Raw genomic sequence first — 27,703 nt, 5'->3', positions numbered from 1 at the left:
GAAAGTGTGGCACTCAAATCAGAAGCATAACACTCAAAACGGAGCATGTTCGGCTTCTGAAAAAAGTTCGTAAACCGGAACACTTCTGGGTTTGCAGTGTTTGGGTTCCAAGGCGTTTGTGAACCAAGGTACCACTGTATATAAAGGTGAAAAATTATGCATGTTCTTCCTAGCCAGGAACTGCTGCTCCAGGGCGAGAGCTGCTTCTTATTTCTCCAAAGGAAAAACTTAACAAATAGCAGAAAAGGACACAGTGGGAATACTCTGGCTGCAGCGAATCCCGAGGGAAAATTGCACAAGCGGCTTTTCACAGCCTTACATCTGCCCTGCTTTTCTCAGCCAAAGGGAAAAGAGATGCTTGCAGGTCAGGCTTCCAGAACTAACATTTGCATTAAGACAAAGCAGCACAGGGCATGTCCCGGGTTCAAGTCTCGCTCAAGGGCTCGTCGTACGACCCAGATTCGGATCTCTCTACGTTGCTGCACAGGAGGGGGTCATTTTGGCTCAATCGCTGCAGCTGGATACATATGGAATAATAAGAACTGTAGAGTTGGAAGAGGCCCCATAAAAACCATTCCGAAAAGAACTGGAATGATTATGCTTCGGGGTTCTGAACGATTTATTAAGAAAGGGGAATTAGTTTCTCTCTCTCTCTCTCCAAAATATTCCAGTCTTGACCCCCAATAATTTGTTGGTTTTGCAACCATACCAGGTCCGTCAACAATTTCAGATTTTCTAATTTCTTCGGACAGCGACGCTTAAAAGGCAAACTTGCTGAAAGTGCTCTCAATGTTGGCAACCTGCTACTGATCAAACAGGCCTTGGAAAGGTTTTCTGGCAAGGCTAAGTCAGCGCTTAGCAAAAGCACCACTCCCATTCTTAATTGTTCCAAGAACTGACCACTTAATTGGTTTATATAAGGGGACGGACAATGTGTATTGCAACGGTTCTCAACCTGTGGCTCCCTAGATCTTGTTGGACTACAACTCCCATCATCCTTGAGCTCTGGCATTGCTACCTAGGGGTGATGGGAGTTGTAGTCCAACAACATCTGGGGACCCACAGGTTGAGAAAGGCTGCTGAGCAGGAACAATACTAACATTAAAGGTAAAGGGACCCCTGACCATTAGGTCCAGTCGTGACCGACTCTGGTGTTGCGGCGCTCATCTCGCTTTATTGGCAGAGGGAGCCAGCGTACAGCTTCCGGGTCATGTGGCCAGCATGACTAAGCCTCTTCTGGCGAACCAGAGCAGCGCACGGAACCGCCATTTACCTTCCCGCCGGAGCGGTACCTATTTATCTACTTGCACTCTGACGTGCTTTTGAACTGCTAGGTGGGCAGGAGCAGGGACTGAGCAACGGGAGCTCATCCCGTCACGGGGATTCAAACCGCCGACCTTCTGATCGGCAAGTCCTAGGCTCTGTGGTTTAACCCACAGCGCCACCTGCATCCCTAGCAATGCTAACATTAAGACTCACTAACTCAGGCCTTCGTCAACCTGGTGCCCTCCAGGTGTTTTTCGACTACTGCTCCCATCAGTCCCCCGCCCCCAGACAGCACTGAGCTTTTCTGCTGCTAGTTGCACCCGAGATCTCCTCCACACAGTCATTTAGTGAGTGAGCACCTGAGCATGTGCAGAGTGCTCACCCCCCCACGCCCGTACAGCAGAATTTGCTGTTGCCATAATGACAAAGGATGGCATGTGTGATGCAGCCGAAATTTCAGCCCTTGAGAGCACGAAAAAGTGGAAGCAGAGATGCTGGGTTCGACTGGATTACAACAGGAAGAAGGCAGAAACATATGGAAAATAAACACCTCACACAGGGAAATTTTATAGGATGCAAGCTCCTCTTGCTCAAATAAAATTCATTAAATGTGCAATTACGAACGAAAGTCAAGAAACCAGTGGCTGCTGAACGAAGGAGCAAGATCAGAACTGTTGTAACTGGATTAATCAAGATTACGGAAGCAGAAAGAAATAAGAATTTGGCACCCTGAAATCCAGCACCCAGGAACTCACCTAGAATAGTTTAATTTGGACTTTTAATAACTGGCTCTTTTAATTGTATTGTAAGTCAGTATTGTGATAATGTGGCTTTTATTGGATTACTGTAATTGATCTGAAAGAGGAGAGCGCAAAATATGGCTTGAAGGTCAACATAAAAAAAAAACGAAGATCATGGCCACTGGTCCCATCACCTCCTGGCAAATAGAAGGGGAAGAAATGGAGGCAGTAAGAGATTTTACTTTCTTGGGCTCCATGATCACTGCAGATGGTGACAGCAGCCACGAAATTAAAAGACGCCTGCTTCTTGGGAGAAAAGCAATGACAAACCTAGACAGCATCTTAAAAAGCAGAGACATCACCTTGTCAACAAAGGTCCGTATAGTTCAAGCTATGGTTTTCCCAGTAGTGATGTATGGAAGTGAGAGCTGGACCATAAAGAAGGCTGATCGCCAAAGAATTGATGCTTTTGAATTATGATGCTGGAGGAGACTCTTGAGAGTCCCATGGACTGCAAGAAGATCAAACCTCTCCATTCTGAAGGAAATCAGCCCTGAGTGCTCACTGGAAGGACAGATCCTGAAGCTGAGGCTCCAAGACTTTGGCCACCTCAGGAGAAGAGAAGACTCCCTGGAAAAGACCCTGATGTTGGGAAAGATGGAGGGCACAAGGAGAAGGGGACAACAGAGGACGAGATGGTTGGACAGTGTTCTGGAAGCTACCAGCATGAGTTTGACCAAACTGCGGGAGGCAGTGGAAGACAGGAGTGCCTGGCGTGCTCTGGTCCAGGGAGTCACGAAGAGGTGGACACGACTAAACGACTAACCGACAACGATTGATATTATGGAAGAAGATTTGCTGTGCTCATTAGGCCTGGAACTCATGTGCAGATCCTGTGTTTTCCCCCCTAATAATTTACTTTATGTGATTTACTGCCTTCTGCATGCAAGGCAAGTGATCTCCCAGTGAGCCCTTCTCCAAACAGACAGCTAGGTTGGCGAAACGATTTTTCCAGACTGTCCCCGCGTCCAACAAAAGGAGAAATGTTCTTGCTCTGGAGTCCGTTAGCGGTTCAGAGGCCGTAGAAGGGACTGGAGACCTTCGCAAAGAGGAGCCTTGATGAATTTTCAGAGTTGGCCGGTCTCTCCCACCTTCAAGGATGACTGGAAAGGTCAGGAGGACTTGGCAAAATGCGTCAAGCCTCGTTTCACACACAGGCCTGGCTCACTAACGAGCACAGAAAAGGGACATTTGGAAAGAGAAATTCAGGCCAACAGAGTGAGAAATATCAAGGGTGTCAGCGGCTGAGGTAATTATCGATAGACCCCGAGAGAGAAGCCTATTTATAGCCGAACCAACACGGACGATAGCTATTTATAGAAAACTTTTTTTCTTTTAAATACCCGAGAACGCACCACTGGCAGCAGCCGCTATTCAACGTGGCATTGGAGTGAAACTTGGCTCAGCCACGGGTTCAAACAGCCACAAAGGTTGACTTTAAACCCTGAGCAAGATTTTATTTATGAATCCCAAGCTGGAATTAAGATTGCCGGAAGAAATATCAACAACCTCAGATGTGCAGATGACACAACCTGGATGACAGAAAGTGAGAAGGAATTAAAGAACTTTTTATTGAGGGTGAAAGAGGAGAGCGCAAAATATGGTCTGAAGCTCAACATAAAAAAAAAACAACGAAGATCACGGCCACTGGGCCCATCACCTCCTGGCAAATAGAAGGGGAAGAAATGGAGGCAGTGAGAGATTTTACTTTTATTGGGCTTCGCCTTCTAAATCTGGCCCACAGACGGTCCGGGAATCGGCGTGTTTTTACTTAAGTAGAATGTGTGCTTTTATTTAAAATGAATCTCTGGGTTATTTGTGGGGCATAGGAATTCGTTCATTTTTTTTCAAAATATAGTCTAGCCCCCCACAAGGTCTGAGGGACAGTGGACCGGCTCCCTGCTGAAAAAGTTTGCTGACCCCTGGTTTAGACTTATTATGAGTAATTGTAAGTTTAAGTTAAGTCTGCTGCAACTGGATTTCTTATGGACAGGGCCAATCCTGAATGTATTGGATTTGTGACCATTACAGTGGTACCTCTGGTTGCGGACTGGATCCGTTCCGGAGCTCTGGTCGGATCAAGAGGTTTCCGCAACTGGAGGTGCCTGTTCTGCGTATGCGCGAGCGGCGAAACCCGGAAAAATACTTCCAGGTTTGCCTCTTTCGCAACGTAAACCAAGGTTCTACTGTATGCTGATTTGCCTTCAGTAGCAGTAGAGCTCTGCTGGATGAAGTTATCAATTGCCTCTGGTCTATCGTTTGGGAACTCTGCAACGTGCTTAAGTTTTTACTCCTCAGCAATGGCAGTCCCTTCCACAGAAGCTGCTCCTTTTACTTTACCTCGGCTGATTCGCTGCTTCTCCCCGGAAAGGATCCCTGGAGTGTCAATCACACTGATGCTCTCCAGAACCGGATTTGGCAGCTGTGCACAAACAAATCTAAGGGGTGGAAAGGCAGAAGAAAAATGTCACAACGAAGTAATACAAGGGACAGAACATGGACAATATTTCGGGTGAGAATTAAGCCTTGGCCCACTGGTTTTCCTCCGAAGTTCTCCACTTAAACGCATTCCATGTGCTGAAGACTAAAGGGTAAAGGTAAAGGGACCCCTGACAGTTAAGTCCAGTCGCGAACGACTCTGGGGTTGCGGTGCTCCTCTCGCTTTACAGGCCGAGAGAGCCGGCGTTTGTCCGCTTCTGCAGACAGTTTTTCCGGGTCATGTGGCCAGCATGACTAAGCCTCTTCTGGCGAAACCACAGCAGTGCACAGAAACGCCGTTTACCTTCCCGCCGGAGCGGTACCTATTTATCTACTTGCACTTTGACATGCTTTCGAACTGCTAGGTTGGCAGGAGCAGGGACCGAGCAACGGAAGCTCACCCCATCGCGGGGATTCGAACCGCTGACCTTCTGATCTTCCGTAAAAACAAGCCCAATGGAGTCAATGTGGGCCAGTGGGTAGATTGTCAGACTAGGACCTAGGAGACCCGGGTTCAAATCTCCACCTGGTCTTGAAGCTCCCTTGGTGACTGTGGGCCTGTCACAGTCTTTCTGCCTAGCCTACCTCACAGTGTTGTTGGGGATTAACCGAGTGTATGCCACCTTGAGCTCCTTGGGAAAAAAGGTAGGGTATTGCTGATCTCTGAAGAATGGATGCTTTTGAATTCTGGTGCTGGAGGAGACTCTTGAGAGTCCCATGGACTGCAAGAAGATCAAACCTCTCCATTCTGAAGGAAATCAGCCCTGAGTGCTCACTGGAAGGACAGATCCTGAAGCTGAGGCTCCAAGACTTTGGCCACCTGATGAGAAGAGAAGACTCCCTGGAAAAGACCCTGATGTTGGGAAAGATGGAGGGCACAAGGAGAAGGGGACGACAGAGGACGAGATGGTGGGACAGTTTTCTCGAAGCGACCAGCATGAGTTTGACCAAACTGCGGGAGGCAGTGGGAGACAGGAGTGCCTGGCATGCTCTGGTCCAGGGGGTCACGAAGAGTCGGACATGACTAAACAACTAAACAACAACAATTAATCCAGCAAAGAAAAATAATGAAATCCAAACGGAAAACTCCATCCTGAAATCCAAACCCGGAAACAACTACTTGTTTAATGCTCCACCATGGCCAGCCCCGTATGTAACAGGCAGACAGCAGAATATCTCTTTCCCTTTAATACCAGGCTCCTGGACTTGGCCCTGATGTTTTGGAAGGAAATGCTCTTGATTATTTAGCTGTCCAAACAATAAATCAGATCTAGGCCCCCCTGCTAAGAGTTGTCTTCCACCACTCTCTGCACCCTCTTCCGACAGTTAAAAGGCAGCCGCCGAGAAAAATGTTTTCATGTGTTAAATTTAGGGTTTCGCCACAAGGGTTTGTTTGTCCTGCTTTTAAGCCTTTGCCCCGGCAGGAGTCCGACCTGCTAGTTAGCATCTGAGAGAGCGCTGGGGCTAAGTAAATGCCAGGAAAGTCAGGAGGCAAATTTGGCCAGGGACAAAGGCACGCACAAAAAACATTGTTCCTTTCGGCGCCTGCCTCAAAACAGCACACACACACAAAAACTGTTTGAAGCATCATTAGAATCAAAGATAAACTAAAAACTTGATTACAACACATGTCGGCATTCTACCTATCAGAATAGGCTGGCCTAAGCAAGAAAGTTTGTAAAGGTAAAAGTAAAGGGACCCCTGACCATTAGGTCCAATGGTGGCCGACTCTGGGGTTGCGGCGCTCATCTCTCTTTATTGGCTGAGGGAGCCTGTGTACAGCTTCCAGGTCATGTGGCCAGCATGACTAAGCCACTTCTGGCGAACCAGAGCAGCACACGGAAACACCGTTTACCTTCCCGCCGGAGCGGTACCTATTTATCTACTTGCACTGGTGTGATTTCGAACTGCTAGGTTGGCAGGAGCAGGGACCGAGCAACGGGAGCTCACCCCGTCATTGCGGGGATTCGAACCGCCGACCTTCTGATCGGCAAGTCCTAGGCTCTGTGGTTTAACAGACGTTAAACTAGGACGTTTGTAGCAGGCGCCAAAAAGAGAAAACAGGGAAGGCACCTGCTGCCTGATGTCAACAGGCAGGGAGTTCCATAGAGCATTATCACTGTTTTGCATTATAAAGCAGCTCTGGAGAGCGGAGGGGAAGAAGAGGATGGATGGATTCGAGAGACTCTATACAGGACTCTAAATCTGCTCAAGTGGCCTCAATGGTAGCTTTTTTCTGGCATGGCGGTATATAGACGTTGACCAGCAATAAAGAGGCACTCCTTAGTTTGAGTAGGACGGTCACTGCAAGTGAGTTGCAAGAGGTTGAAGCTGTTGTAATGTGGTGTAGCAATGTGGAGATAAAACAGGCTAGACCCCCGCTGGGCCTTCCTCCCCTTGAGGAGAAGGTGGCAGGCAAAGAATGGCAACTATAGCCATTAAGCATTATAGGGTCGCAATGCCATGTGTCTTGGTGGAGCATGATGTCAAATTACATAAGGTAGGACATTAGGTGTTGGTTAAGGTCCGTATAGTTAAAGCTCTGGTTTTCCCAGTCGTGATGTATGGAAGTGAGAGCTGAACCATAAAGAAGGCTGATGGCCGAAGAATGGATGCTTTTGAATTCTGGTGCTGGAGGAGACTCTTGAGAGTCCCATGGACTGCAAGAAGATCAAACCTATCCATTCTGAAGGAAATCAGCCCTGAGTGCTCACTGGAAGGACAGATCCTGAAGCTGAGACTCCAATACTTTGGCCACCTCATGAGAAGAGAAGACTCCCTGGAAAAGACCCTGATGCTGGGAAAGATGGAGGGCACAAGGAGAAGGGGACGACAGAGGAAGAGATAGTGGAACAGTGTTCTCGAAGCTACCAACATGAGTCTGACCAAACTGCGGGAGGCAGTGGAAGACAGGAGTGCCTGGCATGCTCTGGTCCAGGGGGTCACCAAGAGTCGGACACGGCTAAACAACAAATTCTTCTTTGCGTGCCAGCCTGCTATGTTCCAGGACAGCAACTTTAGACCCTGTTCCCTCAAGAGACCTGTTTCCATCATTTCCACCTTGTCTAGGAGCCCTACTTTGTCTAAAAAAAACTCCCATTTGCTCTATCGGTGGGGGTCTGTTTGGTAGAGCTATAGTGTCCCTCTCTTCTCGGCGGGGGGGGGGGGGTTTAGCTATCTAATTCGGGGACAACCTGAGGTAGCCAAGCCAGGAGCTTGAGATCTTCACGACATGGTTGGCCCCTGCCATGTCGTACTAACTGACGGCTGATTCAGGACTTTAAATTGTGCTCTTATATCAAATTTCCTTTTCTGCGTATACTGTAATGTTTTACTGTTGCTATGGCCATTGGATAATGTGAATAAAGTTTTATCTTTAAGGCGGTGAAGGTCCTGTGTGAGTGCCTGGAGGTGGTTGGAGGATGGATGGCGGCTAACGGATTGAGGTTGAATCCTGACAAGACAGAAGTACTGTTTTAGGGGGACAGGAGGCGGGCGGGTGTGGAGGACTCCCTGGTCCTGAATGGGGCAACTGTGCCTCTGAAGGACCAGGTGCGCAGCCTGGGAGTCATTTTGGACTCACAGCTGTCCATTGAGGCGCAGGTTAATTCTGTGGTCCAGGGCAGCTGTCTACCAGCTCCATCTGGTACGCAGGATGAGACCCTCCCTGCCCGCAGACTGTCTCGCCAAAGTGGTGCATGCTCTAGTTATTTCACGCTTGGACTACTGCAACGCGCTCTACGTGGGGCTACCTTTGAAGGTGACCCGGAAACTACAACTAATCCAGAATGCGGCAGCTAGACTGGGGACTGGGAGCGGCCGCCAACACCACATAACACCAGTCTTGAAAGACCTACATTGGCTCCCAGTACGTTTCTGAGCACAATTCAAAGTTTTGGTGCTGACCTTTAAAGCCCTAAATGGCCTCGGTCCAGTATACCTGAAGGAGCGTCTACACCCCCATCGTTCTGCCCAGACACTGAGGTCCAGTGCCGAGGGCCTTCTGGCAGTTCCCTCCCTGCGAAAAGCCAAGTTACAGGGAACCAGACAGAGGGCCTTCTCGGTAGTGGCACCCGCCCTGTGGAACGCCCTCCCATCAGATGTCAAGGAAATAAGCAGCTATCCTATCTTTAAAAGACATCTGAAGGCAGCCCTGTTTAGGGAAGTTTTTAATACTTGATGCTGTATTGTTTTTAACACTTGATTGGAAGCCGCCCAGAGTGGCTGGGGAAACTCAGCCAGATGGGCGGGCTATAAAAAATTAATTATTATTATTATTATTATTATTACTATCATCTATCTTGAGAGCAGAGCGCTCCTCACTGACCTGTTCAAGAAGGCATTGCCGAAGGCATTCAGTTTCCTGAAAGGCTTCTTGGGATCTACCACCAGCGCATTCCCGGGAATTATGCCTTCCACGTCGCCCTGCATCACGGCAATGAAGGAGTCCGTCGTGGGCTCTGGACCAATCCTCATACCGGGAAATTCTTGCTCGAGGAGGTACCTAGGAACAGACATAAAAGCATGAGATATGCCACTGGTTCCACTTAAGATGCTGCGTGCTCAGAGGTTGGCCGCTAGTTGCAAATCTGAAGCTAGATGATGCCTCCTTTAGCAGGCAGCTCCTAACCCATACAAAATGCCAACCACAGAGCCTAGGGCTTGCTGATCAGAAGGTCAGCGGTTCGAATCCCCGCGACGGGGTGAGCTCCCGTTGCTCGGTCCCTGCTCCTGCCGACCTAGCAGTTCGAAAGCACGTCAAAGTGCAAGTAGATAAATAGGTACCACTCCGGTGGGAAGGTAAACGGCGTTTCCGTGTGCTGCTCTGATTCGCCAGAAGCGGCTTAGTCATGCTGGCCACATGACCCGGAAAAACTGTGGACAAACGTTGGCTCCCTCAGCCAGTAAAGAGAGGAGCATCGCAACCCCAGACTGGACCTAACGGTCAGGGGTCCCTTTACCTTTTGGTTTATTAAATTGTGATTTATTTTATCACATTTATTATGGTTTCATTACTGCCAACAACACACCATTTGAAGCTGTCGGCTTACGAACCCTGGTTTGTTTTAATCATGGGTAGGCAAACTAAGGCCCGGGGGCCAGATCTGGCCCAATCAACTTCTAAATCTGGCCCATGGACGGTCTGCGAATCGGCGTATTTTTACATGAGTAGAATGTGCCCTTCAATTTAAAAAGCATCTCTGGGTTATTTGTGGGGCCTGCCTGGTGTTTTTACGTGAGTAGAATGTGTGCTTTGATTTCAAATGCATCTCTGGGTTATTTGTGGGGCATAGAAATTTGTTCATATATTTTTTTCAAAATATAGTCCGGCCCCCCACATGGTCTGAGGGACGGTAGACCTTAGGTTGCCTACCCCTGCTGTTATCTAATATTAAAGAGTGTTTGTAGACTGATGATTAGGCAGCATAGACTAAGGGTACGAGTCTTATGGCTACTGATTGATTTCATGTACAGTGGTACCTCGGGTTAAGTACTTAATTCATTCCGGAGGTCCGTTCTTAACCTGAAACTGTTCTTTAACCTGAAGCACCACTTTAGCTAATGGGGCCTTCCTCTGCCCCGCCGGAGCACGATTTCTGTTCTCATCCTGAAGCAAAGTTCTTAACCCGAGGTACTATTTCTGGGTTAGCGGAGTCTGTAACCTGAAGCGTATGTAACCTGAGGTACCACTGTAATACAAAAAACAGTGACAATTTGTCGTTGACAAAAGGCAGCTGGATATATACAGGGCCCCATTACCTTCGGTAGCTTAAGGCCTCATCAAACCTAAATCTGGCCCTAGGGCTATCCACCAGCAATGAACTATTTTTGCATCAACGACATTCTGCCGTACACAGCGCCGAAACCCCCACCCCAAGCCCCCAGGACAAGCGGACCAGGAAATATGAGGAAAAGCTGGACACTTGATGCACAAAAGACAAAACCTGCAGCCAGCCTGCGCAGGTGCGGCGGAAAAAACACACCTGGACAGTATCATTTACACCCCCTACCCAAGGAGACCTGAGCAATTTGTACCCAAGATCTCAAAAGAACAAGGATTTCATTGTACTAGGGTGATGGCTGAAGGAGGTGGGGGGGCAGAGAGAGAGAGAGAGACAAGGACTTTCTTGTGAGCCACAATCTATACAAGTGCAAAGGCTTAGAAAACACAGCAGTGAAAACAGGATGTACTCACAACCGGTGGAAGAATCACATGCCGGCAAGTTAATATTCTGCGTACTGTTATAGGCAGCGACGACGACAGAAGGTGCTTTGAATTCAGCCTGGTCGAACGAAACAGGCAACTTCCAAGTTAGACTACTGCAACGCACTCTACGCGGGTCTGCCCGTGAAGACTGTTTTAGACCAGGCAGCGAGAAAACATATGCAGCCGAAGGGCCACATACAGTAAGGTTACCAGATTTTTTTCAATGAATCTGGGGACACTTTAAATGAAATACCATACTTTTTGCTCTATAAGACTCACTTTTTCCCTCCTAAAAAGTAAGGGGAAATGTGTGTGTGTCTTATGGAGTGAATGCAGGCTGCGCAGCTATCCCAGAAGTCAGGAACAGCAAGAGGGATTGCTGCTTTCACTGCGCAGCGATCCCTCTTGCTGTTCTGGCTTCTGGGATTCAGAATATTTTTTCCCCGTATTTTCCTCCTCCAAAAACTAGGTGCGTCTTATGGTCTGGTGCGTCTTATAGAGCGGAAAATACGGTGAATAAATACTACGTTCTGGACGTTGATGTTGCAGCGATGGCAGTGGCAGAGGGGCAGCTGCTGCCTTGACCTCAACCGCCACATTTCCCCTTCCTCTGAGGCTTCTATCTCCTTTCTCCATGAGCCCGAATTGTTGGTTCTTCGGTGGTGGTGGGGAAGCAGTGTGCGGTGGGTCAGGCATGGAAGGCGGAGAAGGAGGGCCGAGAGCGGCGGCGAAGCTAGGGCAGCGCGATGCCCCCTTTCCCATCAGAGCAGCCCCAATCCCACTCCTACTTGCGTGCAAGCAGGAGGGGGCGGGGATCCCTCAGCTGGCTTCCCGTTGCCTAACTGAGAGATCCCTGCCCCATCCTGCTTGCACACAAGCTCTGATAGGCAGCATGAAGCCTCCCTTCACAGCTGAGAGATCCCTGCTTGCACACAAGTAGGAGTTGGGAGGCTGCTCCGATAGGCAGCATGAAGCCTCCCTTCGCAGCTTAGTTGCTGGGGTCAGGGAAGGTGGAGGCAGCCCGGAAGCGGCATCTTAGAGCCCCTGCACTACCATCACATGGGGATTTCTGAGCAGCTCCTGAAGCCAGACAGAGCCAACTGCTCCGGGCTGCTGAGACTGCATTTTCTCGTGCACCACAATTAAAGAAAATGTTATGAAAATGATATATCGATGGTATATAACACCAGTCAAATTAAGTAAGATGTATAAAGTGAGTAATAAATGTTGGAAATGTAAGGAGAAAGAAGGGACATTTTATCATATGTGGTGGGAATGTAAAAAAATGAAGTGCTTCTGGGAAATGATATATAATGAGATAAAGAAAATATTGAGATATACATTTGTTAAAAAACCAGAAGCATTCCTATTAGGAATTCTAGGTGGTGAGATAAAAAGGAAGGATCAGAAAGTATTTTTGTATGCAGTAACAGCAGCTAGAACTCTTCTGGCCCAGAAATGGAAACAAGAAGAAATGCCCACAACTGAAGAATGGAGAACGAAATTAATGGATTACGCAGAACTGGACAGATTAACAGGGAGGATTTGCAACCGACGGGACCAAAGATTCACTGAGGACTGGAATAAATTTACAGAATATATTAAAAATATTTGTGATAATGATATAACGTTTCTAAGTTTCCAAGAAGCTCTGTAAGAAGGTTTGGTAGAAATATTGTTTAAATAACATGGTAAGATAAGATATACATAGTGCAATATAAATTAAGAAATGTGAAGATATGTAATAACTACGGAAAATTATCAGACATGTTGATGGAAGTCTAAAAGAAAAAAGACGTGTGATGAGTTCCTAATGTTTAATTGTGTTATAAATTTGTTTTTATTGGAAAGTTAATAAAAATTATATATATAAAAGAGACTGCATTTTCCGGGGACATTAGATGAAATCCGGGGACATTCCAGGGATGGAATTTGTCCGGGGATTTATTCGCAGATCCGGGGACTGTCCCCGGGAAACGGGGACGTCTGGTAACCCTAAAATACAGTCGCACACCCATCTCTCCAACCAGGCGAGCAAGAGGCAGTCTCGGAGTTCAAGGAAACACATCCAGCAGAAATAAGTCAGGGAAGGCGTGGCTGAGGAAGGGGGTGGTGGCCCAGGGAGGATCTCAAGGGCCAGAAAGAGAGAACAGAAGGGCCACATTTGACCTCCACTCCAGGCTCCAGGGTCCCCACCTCAATTTGGAAGTGGTTAAAAGTGCTGCTGTATGGCCAACGATCATCAGTTCAGTGTTATATACAGTGGTACCTCGGGTTAAGAACTTAATTCGTTCCGGAGGTCCGTTCTTAACCTGAAACTGTTCTTAACCTGAAGCACCACTTTAGCTAATGGGGCCTCCTGCTGCTGCACAATTTCTGTTCTCATCCTGAAGCAAAGTTCTTAACCCGAGGTACTATTTCTGGGTTAGCGGAGTCTGTAACCTGAATCGTCTGTAACCCGAAGCGTCTGTAACCTGAGGTATATAAGATAGGTGCCAAATAGCTCCTTAAACCGAGGTTACAATCGCCAAAACAGAATCCCTAAGTTGCTGTTTTGGGGCCAAAATAGAGCTCAAGAGTCGTATTTTTCAACGCGACTTTTTGGTTCCACAAATTCATTCCAAGTGTGCAGATAAAATATAGAATTCTACAGGATGTGTTGTTGGTGTGTGAAAATATTCCAGATACAAGGATCCCCAAGCAGGCACCTCCAGACGGCAGAGACGTTGTGGGACAGACAGCGGGAAGACTGCTTTCTATGTGAACCGATAGAAATACCGTATTTTTCGCTCTATAAGACGCACCAGACCACAAGACGCACCTAGTTTTTGGAGGAGGAAAACAAGAAAAAAAAATTCTGAATCTCAGAAGCCAGAACAGCAAGAGGGATTGCTGTGCAGTGAAAGCAGCAATCCCTCTTGCTGTTCTGGCTTCTGGGATAGCCGCGCAGCCTGCATTCGCTCCATAAGACGCACACACATTTCCCCTTACTTTTTAAGAGGGGAAAAGTGCATCTTATAGAGCGAAAAATACGGTACTTTTTTCAACCTGACGGGATCGATACGCCCAGGGAAAGGAGTGTGTTTACATTGGCCAAACTAGAAGAAAGCGTCTAGGAGGAGAGCAGTGCAAGAGCTTTCAGGGCTCTAGGGCTAGGGCAGTTTTTTGCTAGCATGGCACCCTCCAGGTGTTTGGAACTACAACTCCCATCAGCCCCAGTCAGTTCAGCCAAGGCCTCACCTTGGATGGTCAATTCCAGCTGCTGCTTCCAGGGTAGAGTCACTGCCAAGCTATTTCTCGGGGCCTGCCAAGGCCTGTTTCTCAACCGCAAGCAGCCTGTTTCTGCACCACAGCGGTTATTTACGAGAATCTCGCAAGGTTAAGAATTTTGGCGCCTTGAGTCCGCTTGTTTCTTCTTCCCTCGCCATCCCCTTTTCCTTTTGTGTCGCGTCCTTTTTGGATTACAAGCCGGGGCTGGGCTGCCTTCGCCGGTCTGCAAACTGCTCACAGAGCCTTTCCGGCTGAAGAGCAGGATACAAAGGCTTTGAACAAATAAAGAAAAGGGAGTGACTGGGCCAGCGCTGGCAGCCAGCACTCCTGGAGACAGCTGTGTTTATTTTATTATCAAGAGGGGTGACAGGCTCAAACCACAGCAACTCGCCGCAGCCAACTATAGCAAATCACAGCGACAGCCAGCTGGACCGTGGTGCTATGCGTCCGTGCGCCTGGCTGTTAACCAGAGGGGGCTGGTGGATCAAGCCCACCCAGGGACAGCTGTGGACAGGATTCCTGCATTGCAGGGGGTTGAGATGGATGACCTTCAGGGTGCCACTTAGCTCTATGACTTCATGACTATCCCCTTCTGCCATCTGTGCCCCACACGAGACACAACCCCTCGGTTAACATAGGAAGATGCCTTTTACAGAGTCAGGCCACTGGGTCCACCTGGTACACAGGATGAGACCCTACCTGCCCGCAGACGGTCTCGCCAGTGTGGTGCATGCTCTGGTTATCTTCTGCTTAGACTACTGCAATGCGCTCTACGTGGGGCTACCTTTGAAGGTGACCCGGAAACTGCAATTAATCCAGAATGTGGCAGCTAGACTGGTGACTGGGAGCGGCCACCGGGACCACATAACATTGGTCCTGAAAGACCTACACTGGCTCCCAGTACGTTTCTGAGCACAATTCAAAGTGTTGGTGTTGACCTTGAAAGCCCTAAACGGCCTCGACCCAGTATACCTGAAGGAGCGTCTCCACCCACATTGTTCAGCCCGGACACTGAGGTCCAGCTCCAAGGGCTTTCTGGTGGTTCTCTCCCTGCGAGAAGCCAAGTTACAGGGAACCAGGCAGAGGGCCTTCTCGGTGGTGGCGCCTGCCCTGTGGAATGCCCTCCCACCAGATGTCAAAGAGAAAAACAACCACGAGACCTTTAGAAGACATCTGAAGGCAGCCCTGTTTAGGGAAGCTTTTAATGTTTAATAGGTTATTGTACAGTGGTACCTTGGGTTAAGAACTTAATTCGTTCTGGAGGTCTGTTCTTAACCTGAAACTGTTCTTAACCTGAAGCACCACTTTACCTAATGGGGCCTCCCGCTGCCGCCGCACGATTTCTGTTCTCATCCTGAAGCAAAGTTCTTAACCCGAGGTAATATTTCTGGGTTAGCGGAGTCTGTAACCTGAAGCGTATGTAACTTGAAGCATATGTAACCCGAGGTACCACTGTATTTTAATCTTCTGTTGCAAGCCGCCCGGAGTGGCTGGGGAAACCCAGCCAGATGGGCAGGGTGTAAATAATAAATTATTATTTTTTTATTATTTAGCTCAGCACTGTTTGCACGGACTGGCAGCAGCGCTCCAGGGATTCAGGCAGGCGAGACTGGAGCTGGGACCCTCTGCGCACGCAGCGAATGCTTCGCCGCAGAGTTACGACACCTCCTTGGGCGGCTGAGTTGCACATCGACAGAACGAGACGGACACAAACATCTTGCTTCACCGACCTTCAGCACAGTATGCCTCCTTACTTCCCCGTTTCGACAACCTCCCACCCAGCTTTCCCCGATCTAGCTTCAACTATCGGGCAATTCCATTTCAGCCTCTCGACTGTGACCCAAGTCTGATCCCTGTGGTCTCTCTTCCAGCTCTGAAATTCTGTGCAGGGAATTGAGGATCTAAACTGAGATTCAGAATTGTCTCCAAATGCATCCAGCTGCTGATATCCATTACGATTTCTGCGTTTAAGAAAAATCCGTCAGGTCTGTATGCAATTAAAATGCACAATGAGCCCATTATTCAGCAGGCATTATCAACAGCATAAATGGAGTCACTCTGGTCCCTCTGAATTGCGGTTCCCAAAGCCCTTCTTAGCATTTAAAAAGACCGCCTATCTCTTTGCTATTGTATTTGGAATAAGAGGAGAAGACAGTCTCTACCTGAAAGAAAGACAGAGGATCAACGCACAACGCACAACGCACTATCTACCTGAAAGAAAGACAGAGGATCAACGCACAACGCACTTTTTGCTCTATAAGACTCACTTTTTCCCTCCTAAAAAGTAAGGGGAAATGTGTGTGCGTCTTATGGAGCGAATGCAGGCTGCACGGCTATCCCAGAAGCCAGAACAGCGAGAGGGATTGCTGCTTTCGCTGCACAGCGATCCCTCTTGCTGTTCTGGCTTCTGAGATTCAGAATATATTTTTTTCTTGTTTTCCTCCTCCAAAAACTAGGTGCGTCTTGTGGTCTGATGTGTCTTATAGAGCGAAAAATACGGTAGTTTTGAACAGAAACAGGCTAGATTGAACAAGGTAAATAGCGGCTATGGCCTAGTGCAGAGATGGGGGAAAGCTTTTTCAAATGGCCTTGGTCCAGTATACTTGAAGGAGCGTCTCCACCCCCATCGTTCTCCCAGGACACTGAGGTCCAGCTCCGAGGGCCTTCTGGCAGTTCCCCCACCGTGAGAAGCCAAGTTACAGGGAACCAGGCAGAGGGCCTTCTCGGTGGTGGCGCCTGCCCTATGGAACGCCCTCCCACCAGATGTCAAGGAAATAAACAACTGTCTGACTTTTAGAAGACATCTGAAGGCAGCCCTGTTTAGGGAAGCTTTTAATGTTTAATAGGTTATTGTATTTTAATATTATTTTGGAAGCCGCCCAGAGTGGCTGGGGAAATCCAGCCAGATGGGCGAGGTATAAATAATCAATTATTATTATAATAAACCGAAGGCCACATTCCCAACTTTAGGGGGCCGAATGCCAGCGGTGGGTGTCATGGGTTGGTCGGACGTAGAGGAATGGTGGTGGTGGGGAACGAGCTGGAGTACCCCCCCCCCCAGGGAAGAAGACTCAGAGCCCAGGGAGGGATGGAGGAACGATGATACGTGGTCAGAGGGAGAAGATTGGGAGAAGGAGGTGCTGGAAGCTGAGGCAACAGGGCTTCGTGAGCGGGAAGAGTCTGTGGCAGAGAGCAGCCCAGAATCACTGGACTTAGCAGACCCTGATGTTGGGAAAGCTCTGGTTTTCCCAGTCGTGATGTATGGAAGTGAGAGCTGGACCATAAAGAAGGCTGATTGCCGAAGAATGGATGCTTTTGATTTATGGTGCTGGAGGAGACTCTTGAGAGTCCCATGGACTGCAAGAAGATCAAACCTGTCCATTCTGAAGGAAATCAGGCCTGAATGCTCACTGGAAGGACAGATCCGGAAGCTGAGGCTCCAATACTTTGGCCACCTCATGAGAAGACTCCCTGGAAAAGACCCTGATGTTGGGAAAGATGGAGGGCACAAGGAGAAGGGGACGACAGAGGACAAGATGGCTGGATAGTGTTCTCGAAGCTACCAGCATGATTTTGACCAAACTGTGGGAGGCCGTGGAAGACAGAAGTGCCTGGCGTGCTCTGGTCCAGGGGGTCACCAAGAGTTGGACACGACTAAATGACAAGAACAACAACAATATTGCAAGGGGGGGGGGTGGGATAGCCAAATTTAAGATGGAGTCAGGAAAATAATAGTTTTACTTGCACTGTTTCTCTCTTCCACTCCACCTCCATGTTTTACACACAGTCCCGTTCCCCCCACCCCACCCCCAAAAAATATTAAGTCCTCCTTAAAAATATCTGCCATCTTGGAACCTGCTATTTTCTGGCTGGAAAAGATCTGCTCCTGTTTTGTTTTTTAAAAGAAAAAGCAGTCAGCTGAACTGCTTGGTCATTCTGTACTTGGCTCTTGCATGCAAGTGATTAGGTTTCCGAAACACCAGCGCAGGTAAAAAATTCCAGGACCTTTCAAGGTCAACAATCACCAGGTACGGGAGATTTTATTACCTCCCCGTGGGTTCTCGCTGTCTGTACACAGACTTGAGTTTCTCTCCATTCAAGTAATGAGTGGCTGGCAGGAGGTTATGGCGGGGAGGATCCGCTCCCCAGAATCTCACAGCAGGAACATAGGATGCAGACTCATAAAGAGTCAGGTCGCTGGTCCATCTCGCTTAATATTGTCTGCACTGACTGGCAGCTCTTCAGGGTTTCGGCCAGGGGGCATTCCAAGTCAAACTGTGAGAGGTTGGGGACTGAAGCTAGGACTTTTTGCATGAAAAGCCAGGCGCTCTAACCACTGAGCCACACTCCCCAGGGTCCTATCAAAACTCCTGCCTTTGCCCAGTCCCAGTCTGGGGTCAGCGGACCTAGCTCTCATGCCATAAACAGAGTTAATAAACACACAAGACGTAACCGGCTGTACGTTTGAAAAAATATATATATACTATTCATTGTGTTGAACTTGATGAGCTACTTCTGTTGAAATCTACAATTCAACGATCATCTGCCCGATAATAAATGTTGGAAATGTAAAGAAACTGAAGGTACATTCTTTCACCTTTGGTGGACGTGCCCAAGGATTAAGGCTTTCTGGGAGATGATCTATAATGAATTGAAAAAGGTATTTAAATATACCTTTTTGAAGAAACCAGAGGCCTTTCTCCTGGGCATGGTCGGCCAATTGGTGCTAAAGAAGGATAGAACTTTATGTATGCCACAACAGCAGCAAGAATACTTATTGCAAAGTATTGGAAGACACAAGATCTACCCACTCTGGAAGAATGGCAGATGAAGGTGATGGAGTACATGGAATTGGCGGAAATGACTGGCAGAATCCGAGACCAGGGAGAAGAGTTGGTGGAAGAAAATTGGAAGAAATTTAAAGACTATCTACAGAAATATTGTAAAATTAATGAATGTTAGAATGATGTTAGAATGAAGTTAAGTGGTTTAAGCAGTAATGCTATAAAGGTCTATGTAAAAATGGATTGATAACAGGTGAAAATTTAAAGTTATACTATATTAAGTTAAAGGATTAAGAGAAAACAAAGAGGGAAAGAAATTGCTGAATTAACTAATTGAATTGGAATACAAAAAAGGGAGGTATGAGGAGGTCAGGGAAACAAGGATATGAATGTAAGGTATGGAAAGATTTATTTATTTATTTTTTCCTTTTTAAGTGTTTTTATTCTTTTATTCTGTATTTTGTATTTTTCTTGTATTTTGACTTTTGTTTTTTATTTTTGTGTTTCTTGTTTTTATGTAATTCTTTTTTCTGAAATTTTAATAAATATCATTAAAAAAAAAAAAAAAAGAAATCTACAATTCAATGAAAAAGTAGAAGACCCAGTGGATCAGTTCATTCTCTAATCAGCTTATGCATAAGGTTCATATACGTGAAAATGTCTATTCCACCTGTCTGTTCATAGAGTCCAACATTCCACACGAAAGATTGTGGCAGTTCTTAGGCTTCATCAGTAGTACAAACTCATATGTGATATCACATGACAGCAGCTACTACTATGCTAAGGTCCTGTGATATCATATATGAGTTTGTACTACTGATGAAGCCTAGGACGGCGAAACAAGGCTAATATTCCAGAAATCCTCGTCTTAGACTCTGAAAGGATTCTGTGGAACTGCATTTTCACATGTATGGACGTTATGCTGATTTAGAGAATGAACTGATCCAACTGGGTCTTCTACTTTTTTCGTTGAACTTTATGAGCTACTTCTGTTGAAATCTACAATTCAACACAATGAATAGTATATATTATTTTCTCAAACGTATAGCCGGTTACGTCTTGTGTGTTTATTGAATGTTTCACATAACCAGAGGTTTGTTGTTGTTTTGCGCACATAAACAGAGTTAAGGCACATCCAGCTCATTCGGTAGTGCATAAGACTCTTTAATTCCAGGGTTGTGGGTTCGAGTTCCGCGTGGGGCAAAAGATTCCTGCATTCCAGGGGGTTGGACTAGATTATCCTTTTGGTCCCTTCCAACCCAACAATTTGAGGATTCTGTCCTCTTCCCATCCTCGTCTTAAATGTTTCCGTGTCAGTATTTACATACACGCGCGTGAAAAGCAGGAAGCACACACTCGTTGAGACTTCACTTCTACAGAGCCAGGAAAGGGAGCTGGACCCTGAAGAACCAGAATATTAACATTTTAACAAGGCTACTGGTCAAAAAAAACAGGGAGCGTGATTCGTAAGGACATTCAGCAGAAGATTACGACAACCCGCGGACCGCACGGAACAGAGGAAACTGCCTGGAACCGAGTCAGAACATTTGACCCACCTAGATTAATACTGTCTACACAGATTGGCAGCAGCTCTCAAGCTTTTTTAGGCAAGGGTCTCTCTGAGCCCCACCAGGGGTGGGTCTTTTTGTATGGAAATCTTCAATGCTGGGCTACATGCCTTCCCCAATATTTTCTTTTAAAACTCCATTCCTTGATGCTAAACTCAGCAACTCTTATGTGGTTTATATGGAGGCAAACGGTGCGCTAAAAGAACTCCCTAAGCCAGGAGCAGTTTATAATAATAATAAAAGCAATAAAATGTTATTTATATCCCACCCTCCCCAGCCGAAGCCGGGCTCAGAGCGGCTCATGACAGTAAAAGTAATACAGCATTTTAAAACCAATTCATTCTAAAATCAATTCAGAATCAAATTAATGGCAACCATTGGGCTAGAGTTCTATGAGGATTACAGAAGGAGGGGGTCAGACTGCGCCTTGACCAAAGGCCTGGTGGAACAGCTCTGTCTTGCGGAAAGATGTCAAGTCCCGCAGGGCCCTAGTCTCTTGGGACAGAGCGTTCCACCAGATCGGGGCCACGGCCGAAAAGGCCCTGGCTCTGGTTGAGGCCAGCCTAACCTCCCTGTGGCCCGGGATCTCCAAGATGTTTTTGTTTGAAGACCGTAAGGTCCTCCATGGGACATAACAGGAGAGGCGGTCCCGTAGGTACGTATAGGGCTTTAAAGGTTAAAACCAGCACCTTGAACCTGATCCTGTACTCCACCGGGAGCCAGTGCAACTGGTAGAGAACCGGGTGAATGTGATCCCACGGCGAGGACCCCGTAAGGAGTCTTGCCGTGGCATTCTGCACCCGCTGGAGTTTCTGGGTCAGTCTCAAGGGCAGCCCCACGTAGAGTTTACCGCTAGTACCCACACCAGGCTGTTGCAGCTCCTCTCCCCAGCAATTATTCCATCTTTTTCAGGATCCCAAAGATTTTGGCAGCCAAAAGGAAACAGCTTAAATCTCCCTGCCCAGGTCAGTGCCCCATGGGGATACAAATTGCCACCTCTCAGTCATCAGATTTGGGGAGGCGGGTGATGAACCCAATTCACGCACAGGTCAACTGAGGGTGGGGTAGGGCAGTTAGGTTTTGTGTGTGCATCCTTGGGGGGGGGCGCGAATGGGCCATACCCACCTCTGCAATGAAGTCCCCCAAAGCTAGGTCAAGGACAAAGGTGGTCCTTCAGCCAATTTACTACTACTACTACTACTATTATTATTGGGACGCGGGTGGCGCTGACGTCTCTCAGCCCCACTCACCTCACAGAGTGTTTGTTGTGGGAGAGGAAGGGAAAAGGAGATTGTTAGCCACTTTGAGACTTTTTAGGGATGCGGGTGGCGCTGTGGGTTAAACCACAGAGCCTAGGACTTGCCGATCAGAAGGTCGGCGGTTCGAATCCCTGCAACGGGGTGAGCTCCCGTTGCTCGGTCCCTGCTCCTGCCAACCTAGCAGTTCGAAAGCACGTCAAAGTGCAAGTAGATAAATAGGTACCACAATGGCGGGAAGGTAAACGGCGTTTCTGTGCGCTGCTCTGGTTCGCCAGAAGCGGCTTAGTCATGGTGGCCACATGACCCGGAAGCTGTACGCCGGCTCCCTCGGCCAATAAAGCGAGATGAGCGCCGCAACCCCAGAGTCGGCCATGACTGGACTTAATGGTGTGGGGTCCCTTTACCTTTACTACTACTATTATTATTATTATTATTATTATTTTGTATTACTTATTAAATTGATATACCTCCCCTCATCCAAGCATCACAGGGTGGTTTTACAAGTCAGCCACTCCCGCTGTAAAATCGCTCTTAGAAGCTACGTAATTCAGCCCAGGAGGTCAGTTTTATAGCAGTGCTGTATTTTCACTAATCCAGAAGAGAGACACCAGTATCAGTAAAAGTCTAAGGGGTTTATTACGCATACTATTATGAGGAAAATTCAGACGGTGTAGACATGTGTCACGTGAGATATTCATCATTTTAATTATCTACAGCCTTTCCGCATGGGTGGGAAGTTTTAATTTAGTTTGGGTGTGTTGTTTTTAAAGAGAATCGCCTTTTGCATTTATATATTTTAACGCCGGTTGGTTGGTTGGTTTCTTGCTTAACGTATTGTAAGTCACTTTGAATTGCTGTGGCAAAAAGAAAGAAAAGAAAACCTGACTCATAAATTTAACAAATAACAACCGGCTAGAATACCTGGAAAAATCTTCCCCGTTGGAAGATGCACTGGACAAAGAAAAAGGTCAGATACATTTGATTCCTTCCATGATCGCACTGTAGGAAGAACCTGGCCGCAGGATCAAGCCAAAGGCCAGCCTAGATTCACATTATGTGCCTGACGCAGCTAACCTGGTACCTATGGGGAAAACTCATAAGCTGTTTTCCAGCTGTTGCAATTTCTGTTCAGAGGCAAACCACCTCCAATACTAGGAAGAAGGACTCCACTGGGAGAAGACAGCTTCCTTTGTTCCTATGGATTAGATCTAGAACCATAGAATTGTAGGGTCATCTAAGTCCAGCCCCGGCAATGCAGGAATATATAATAATAATAATAATTTATTATTTGTACCCCACCCATCTGGCTGGGTTTCCCCAGCCACTCTGGGCGGCTTCCAACAAAGACCAAAAATACACTAAAATGTCACACATTAAAAACTTCCCTGAACAAGGCTGCCTTCAGATGTATTCTGAATGTCAGGTAGTTGTTTATCTCTTTGACATCTGATGGGAGAGCATTCCACAGGGTGGGTGCCACCACCGAGAAGGCCCTCTGGCCTGGTTCCCTGCAGCTTGGCTTCTCGCAGTGAGGGAACCACCAGAAGGCCCTCGGCGCTGGACCTCAGCGTCCGGGCAGAACGATGGGGGTGGAGACGCTCCTTCAGATATACTGGACCGAGGCCGTTTAGGGCTTTCAAGGTCAGCACCAACACTTTGAATTGTGCTCAGAAACGTATTGGGAGCCAGTGTAGGTCTTTCAAGACCGGTGTTATGTGGTCTCGGCGGCTGCTCCCAGTCACCAGTCTAGCTGCCGCATTCTGAATTAATTGTAGTTTCCGGGTCACCTTCAAAGGTAGCCCCACATAGAGCACATTGCAGTAGTCCATGCGAGAGATTACTAGAGCATGCACAGTTAACCCATTCAGGATCAGAATCTCAGCTAAAGCATCCAAGCTAAAAACCTCCAAGGAAGGAGTCCCCAACTTCCTGAGGGAGACCGTACCACTGTTGAACAGCTCTTACCGTCAGAAAGTTCTTCCTGACACTTAGACACAATCTGCTTTCTTGTAACTCAAAGCCATGGGTTCGAGTCCTACCCTCCAGAGCAGGAGAAAACAAGCTCGCTCTATCTTCTTATCTAGTCTCAGGAAAGGTTCCACAGTCAAACCCTGACCCAACGCCTAGTTTTCAGCAAGAGGGTAGAAGTCTATGTCTGGCTATTTCAGTTATACGAGACCCCATCTGTGGTCTCACGTGGTGAAACGCAGCCTTGCCAACTCAATGAGAACTAAGCCTGAAGCGTCTCAGGGTGACACAGGTAGATAGGTCTCTACTAGTGATCTTCCATGGGGTTTGTGGCTCTTCAGTAACTCTTCCCACTGTGGATGCCACGAGTGCCCAGATCCTGTTTTTAGGCCTCCACTTCTTCAAAGTGGACCATCTTTGTTCTTCTGCACCTGCAAGTTTATGGTTACCACTTGAGAGAAGCCTGAAAAGCGTTTTTCGAATCTCCAGGGGCCACCGGGCAATTGCTATGCACGCAGCTAAGGCACCTAAAATCTCTCCCCCACCCTCTCTCTCCTCCAAAATATCCTCCAATTACGGAAGACGTGATCTAAGCATACTAGCAGCCCATAATTTTCTCAGAATCTGTCCACTCAGCATTCCACAGACTCCTCTCATGTAAACACCACTTGCTGTGTGAACATGAGACACCCCCTTGCCTTGAACACCATCAGTCGGAAACTTTGCTCCCTGGGAAAACAGTCTTGCTTAAGGATTATCATTAAAGCTTACGCCATAATAAAATCTGTGAGTCTTCAAGATGCCACAAGTCGCTTTCTAATTTCTCCTGCAACAGACCAACCCTCCTGGATTTTCTTCTTCTTCAGGATTCCCATAATATTTTGCCACTTTTTTAAAAGGTCAGCAAACTATGGTCTTGGTATGTCATACGTGCCCATTCATGCTAATTTTCACCACAAAGGTTTTCACAGGCTCCAGTGATCTCGCAATTTTTCTACATGGGACTGTATACAAAGGCCAAGAGCACAGTTTCCTCTAGAAAAGAATCACGGCAAATTATTTTCTGGTATGGTTGCCAATGTTCTGATAGCCAGGACAAATTAATTCACGCGCCTGGTATGACACCCAGCCTTCCACAGGCAGAACCAAAACATACATTTAAAGCAACTTCATAGCACATGGCTTGCCCCAAATAGTCCTGGGAATTGTAGTTTGATACAGGTGCTGGGAATTGTAGCTCTGGGGTGAGTAACTAGAATTCCCAGGATTCGTTGGGCAACGACATGCACTTTATATGTGCAATGAAGGTGTTTTAAATACAAGGTGTATGCGGCAGCTAGACTGGTGACTGGGAGTGGCCACCGAGACCACATAACACCGGTCTTGAAAGACCTATATTGGCTCCCAGGACATTTCCAAGCACGATTCAAAGTGTTGGTGCTGACCTCTAAAGCCTGAAACGGCCTCGGTCCAGTATACCTGAAGGAGCGTCTCCACCCCCATTGTTCTGCCTGGACACTGAGGTCCAGTGCCGAGGGCCTTCTGGCAGTTCCCTCCCTGTGAGAAGTGAGGTTACAGGGAACCAGGCAGAGGGCCTTCTCGGTGGTGGCACCCGCCCTATGGAACACCCTCGCATCAGATGTTAAGGAAATGAGCAACTATTTTACTTTTAGACAACTGAAGGCGGCCCTGTTTAGGGATGTTTTTAATGTTTGATGCTGTATTGTTTTTAATATTTGGTTGGAAGCCGCCCAGAGTGGCTGGGGAAACCCAGCCAGATGGGTGGGGTATAAATAATAAATTTAATATTATTATAGGACTGCCTCTCCCCATATGAACCGACCCGGACCCTGCATGTGTCATCCGATACCCTTCTCTGTGTCCCCTATCCCCAAGAGGTTTAGTGGGTGACAACACGAGAAAGGTCCTTTCCTATGCCCCACAAATAACCCAGAGATGCATTTTAAATAAAAGAACACATTCTACTCATGTAAAAACACCAGGCAGGCCCCACAAATAACCCAGAGATGCATTTTAAATAAAAGGACACATTCTGCTCATGTAAAAACACGCTGATTCCCGGACCGTCCGTGGGCTGGATTTAGATGGCGATTGGGCCGCATCCGGCCCCTGTATCTTAGGTTGCCTACCCCGGATCTATGCAGAATTGGCCACGCTAACAGCAAAAAATGGAAGCCTTTTTTGGGAACATTTAAAGAAATGTTATAGCATGATAAATTTGCGAGCAGAATTTGAACGATGAGCCACAGAAAGCCTTAGAGATTATTGCATAGTTGTTATAATATAAGAGGAAGAAGACAGGGTGCGGCAAGAGGGAGAAATTAAAAACAGCAGGAGGTGTCTTTATGTTTGGGAGTGTATATGTGATTTTATAAAATATAATAATAAAACGTTTAGAAATCGAATAAATAATAAGAATAAAAAAGACCCAGCAATTGACATACCACATATGAAAAAACAATCTTTTTATATGCAACAACAGCTGCCAGGGTAGTGATTGCTACTAAATGGGAATCTCAGGACATACCAAGAAACGAAGAGTGGATTTGTAAATTAAGTGAGTATATAGAATTGGCAAAATTATAATATATCAATCAAATCAAAAGTTAAGAATGGAGTGGAAGTCTTTCGAAGATTACATGTCAAAACATTGTTCTAAAAATGACATGTTAATAGGCTTAGAATAAAAAATGTAAGCAAAAACAAAACAAATAAAGAAGGAAAAACCAGAATTTAACAAAAATAATTCATTACAGAATGCAAGGGGGAAAGGTAGAAAGAAATATAAAGAAGTCGAATTGCTGTGAGGGTGGGTGGTGGGTTTTATAATTAAGTGTATAATTGTGCAGCTGTTGTAATTTAGATATTCTAGTTTATGTGAGGGAATCCTTGGGAATTTTGGTTATTATGTATATTTGTTGATTTTCAGTAAAGATCTTTGAAAATATTAAAAAAAGACCCAGCAGTTTTTACCTTATGAAGGTGGTCTTGCCGGTGGAATACTGTCCCACGAGGAGGACCATGGGCTTGTTGTCAAAGTCGGCATCTTCCAAGGCGGGCGAATGAAACTCGTGGAATTTGTAGTATTCTTCCAGAGGGAGAAGCTTGGTTTTGTAGAGCTTCTTCAGCCCCTCGCTCACCGTCTGGAACACCTCGGGGTCTTTCCTCCGCCGGTCGTCGTTGCCCAGCCAGCTGAACATCTTGCAAACGGGGCCGAGGAGGAGATCCTGGGCTCCGGGAGGAAATCTGCTCGCCGATGAATGGAAGGAGAGACGAGGAGCTGCAGGCGGAGCCGCCGGGAAAACGGAATCGCTCGATCGCAAAATAAAAAATCGGTGGGGAGGTAGAGGAAGAGGGGAACAGGCACCAGTAGGGGATGGGAAGATCTTTAGATCCCTTGCAGGAAAAGATGTGCCCGCGCTGTCCTGCTACCGGCTGCAGGGTGGGCTATTGCAAAAAATAAAAATGCAAGCAGAAAAAAACTGCTTTGGAAGGGCTATTGCAAAAAATAAAATAAAAATGCAAGCGCAAAAAAATTGCTTTCGATTGCTAAATGCAAAAAATAAAAAATGAAAGAAAATGCAATGCACAGAATGAAATGAAATGCAAAAATAAAATGAAATGAAATGCAAAAAATAAAATGAAATGCAAAAAATAAAATAAATAGGGGTGGTTTTTTTTGCTAATAACTGCTTGCAAAGGCTTATTGGAAAATAAAAAATGGCTGTTGCAACGCACCAAGAGAGGAAAACTCCGATTTTCTAAGGCAATTTCTGCTCGAGGAGCTTCGCTTTGACGAAGCGGGCGAGGCTGGGCGAGGGAAGGGCGAGGGCTGCCTCCGCAAAGGCGACTCCTTCGGCCGCAGGCGACGTCGCGCAGCTGAATCGCAGCCCAGCAGCCTCCCGCACGGGCAGCGGGGCTTTAAATGCCAACCTTCCAGGAAGTCGGGCCGGAAGCGGAAGCGGGCCCAACTACTGGCGACGCCCTGAGGCGGGAGGGCGGCGCCAGGGAGAAACATGGCCGCCGGCGGGCAGACCGGAAGTCGCGTTCTCTTTATGGAAATATTTGGCCCCGCCCACGG

General features: G+C 47.1%; 1 protein-coding gene across 1 annotated transcript in view; it reads right to left on the bottom strand.

The window, feature by feature from the left end:
- Window positions 1-27,195, bottom strand: part of LOC308459079 (EH domain-containing protein 3) — a 34,445-nt gene extending 7,250 nt beyond the window's left edge. The window contains exons 1-3 of the mRNA XM_080974163.1: window positions 26,596-27,195; window positions 8,872-9,048; window positions 4,407-4,504 (exon numbers count right to left, since the gene is read on the bottom strand). Of these exons, the coding sequence (XP_080830289.1) occupies window positions 4,407-4,504; window positions 8,872-9,048; window positions 26,596-26,822 (502 nt within the window). The 5' untranslated portion in view covers window positions 26,823-27,195. The remainder of the gene's footprint in view (window positions 1-4,406; window positions 4,505-8,871; window positions 9,049-26,595) is intronic.
- Window positions 27,196-27,703: the final 508 nt, after the last annotated feature.

The sequence above is a fragment of the Podarcis pityusensis genome, assembly GCF_964106645.2.
Source record: "Podarcis pityusensis genome assembly, chromosome: 12".
NCBI lineage: Eukaryota > Metazoa > Chordata > Lepidosauria > Squamata > Lacertidae > Podarcis > Podarcis pityusensis.
Note: the sequence above shows the minus strand (reverse complement) of the source record. Positions and strands in the feature narration are given on the sequence as shown.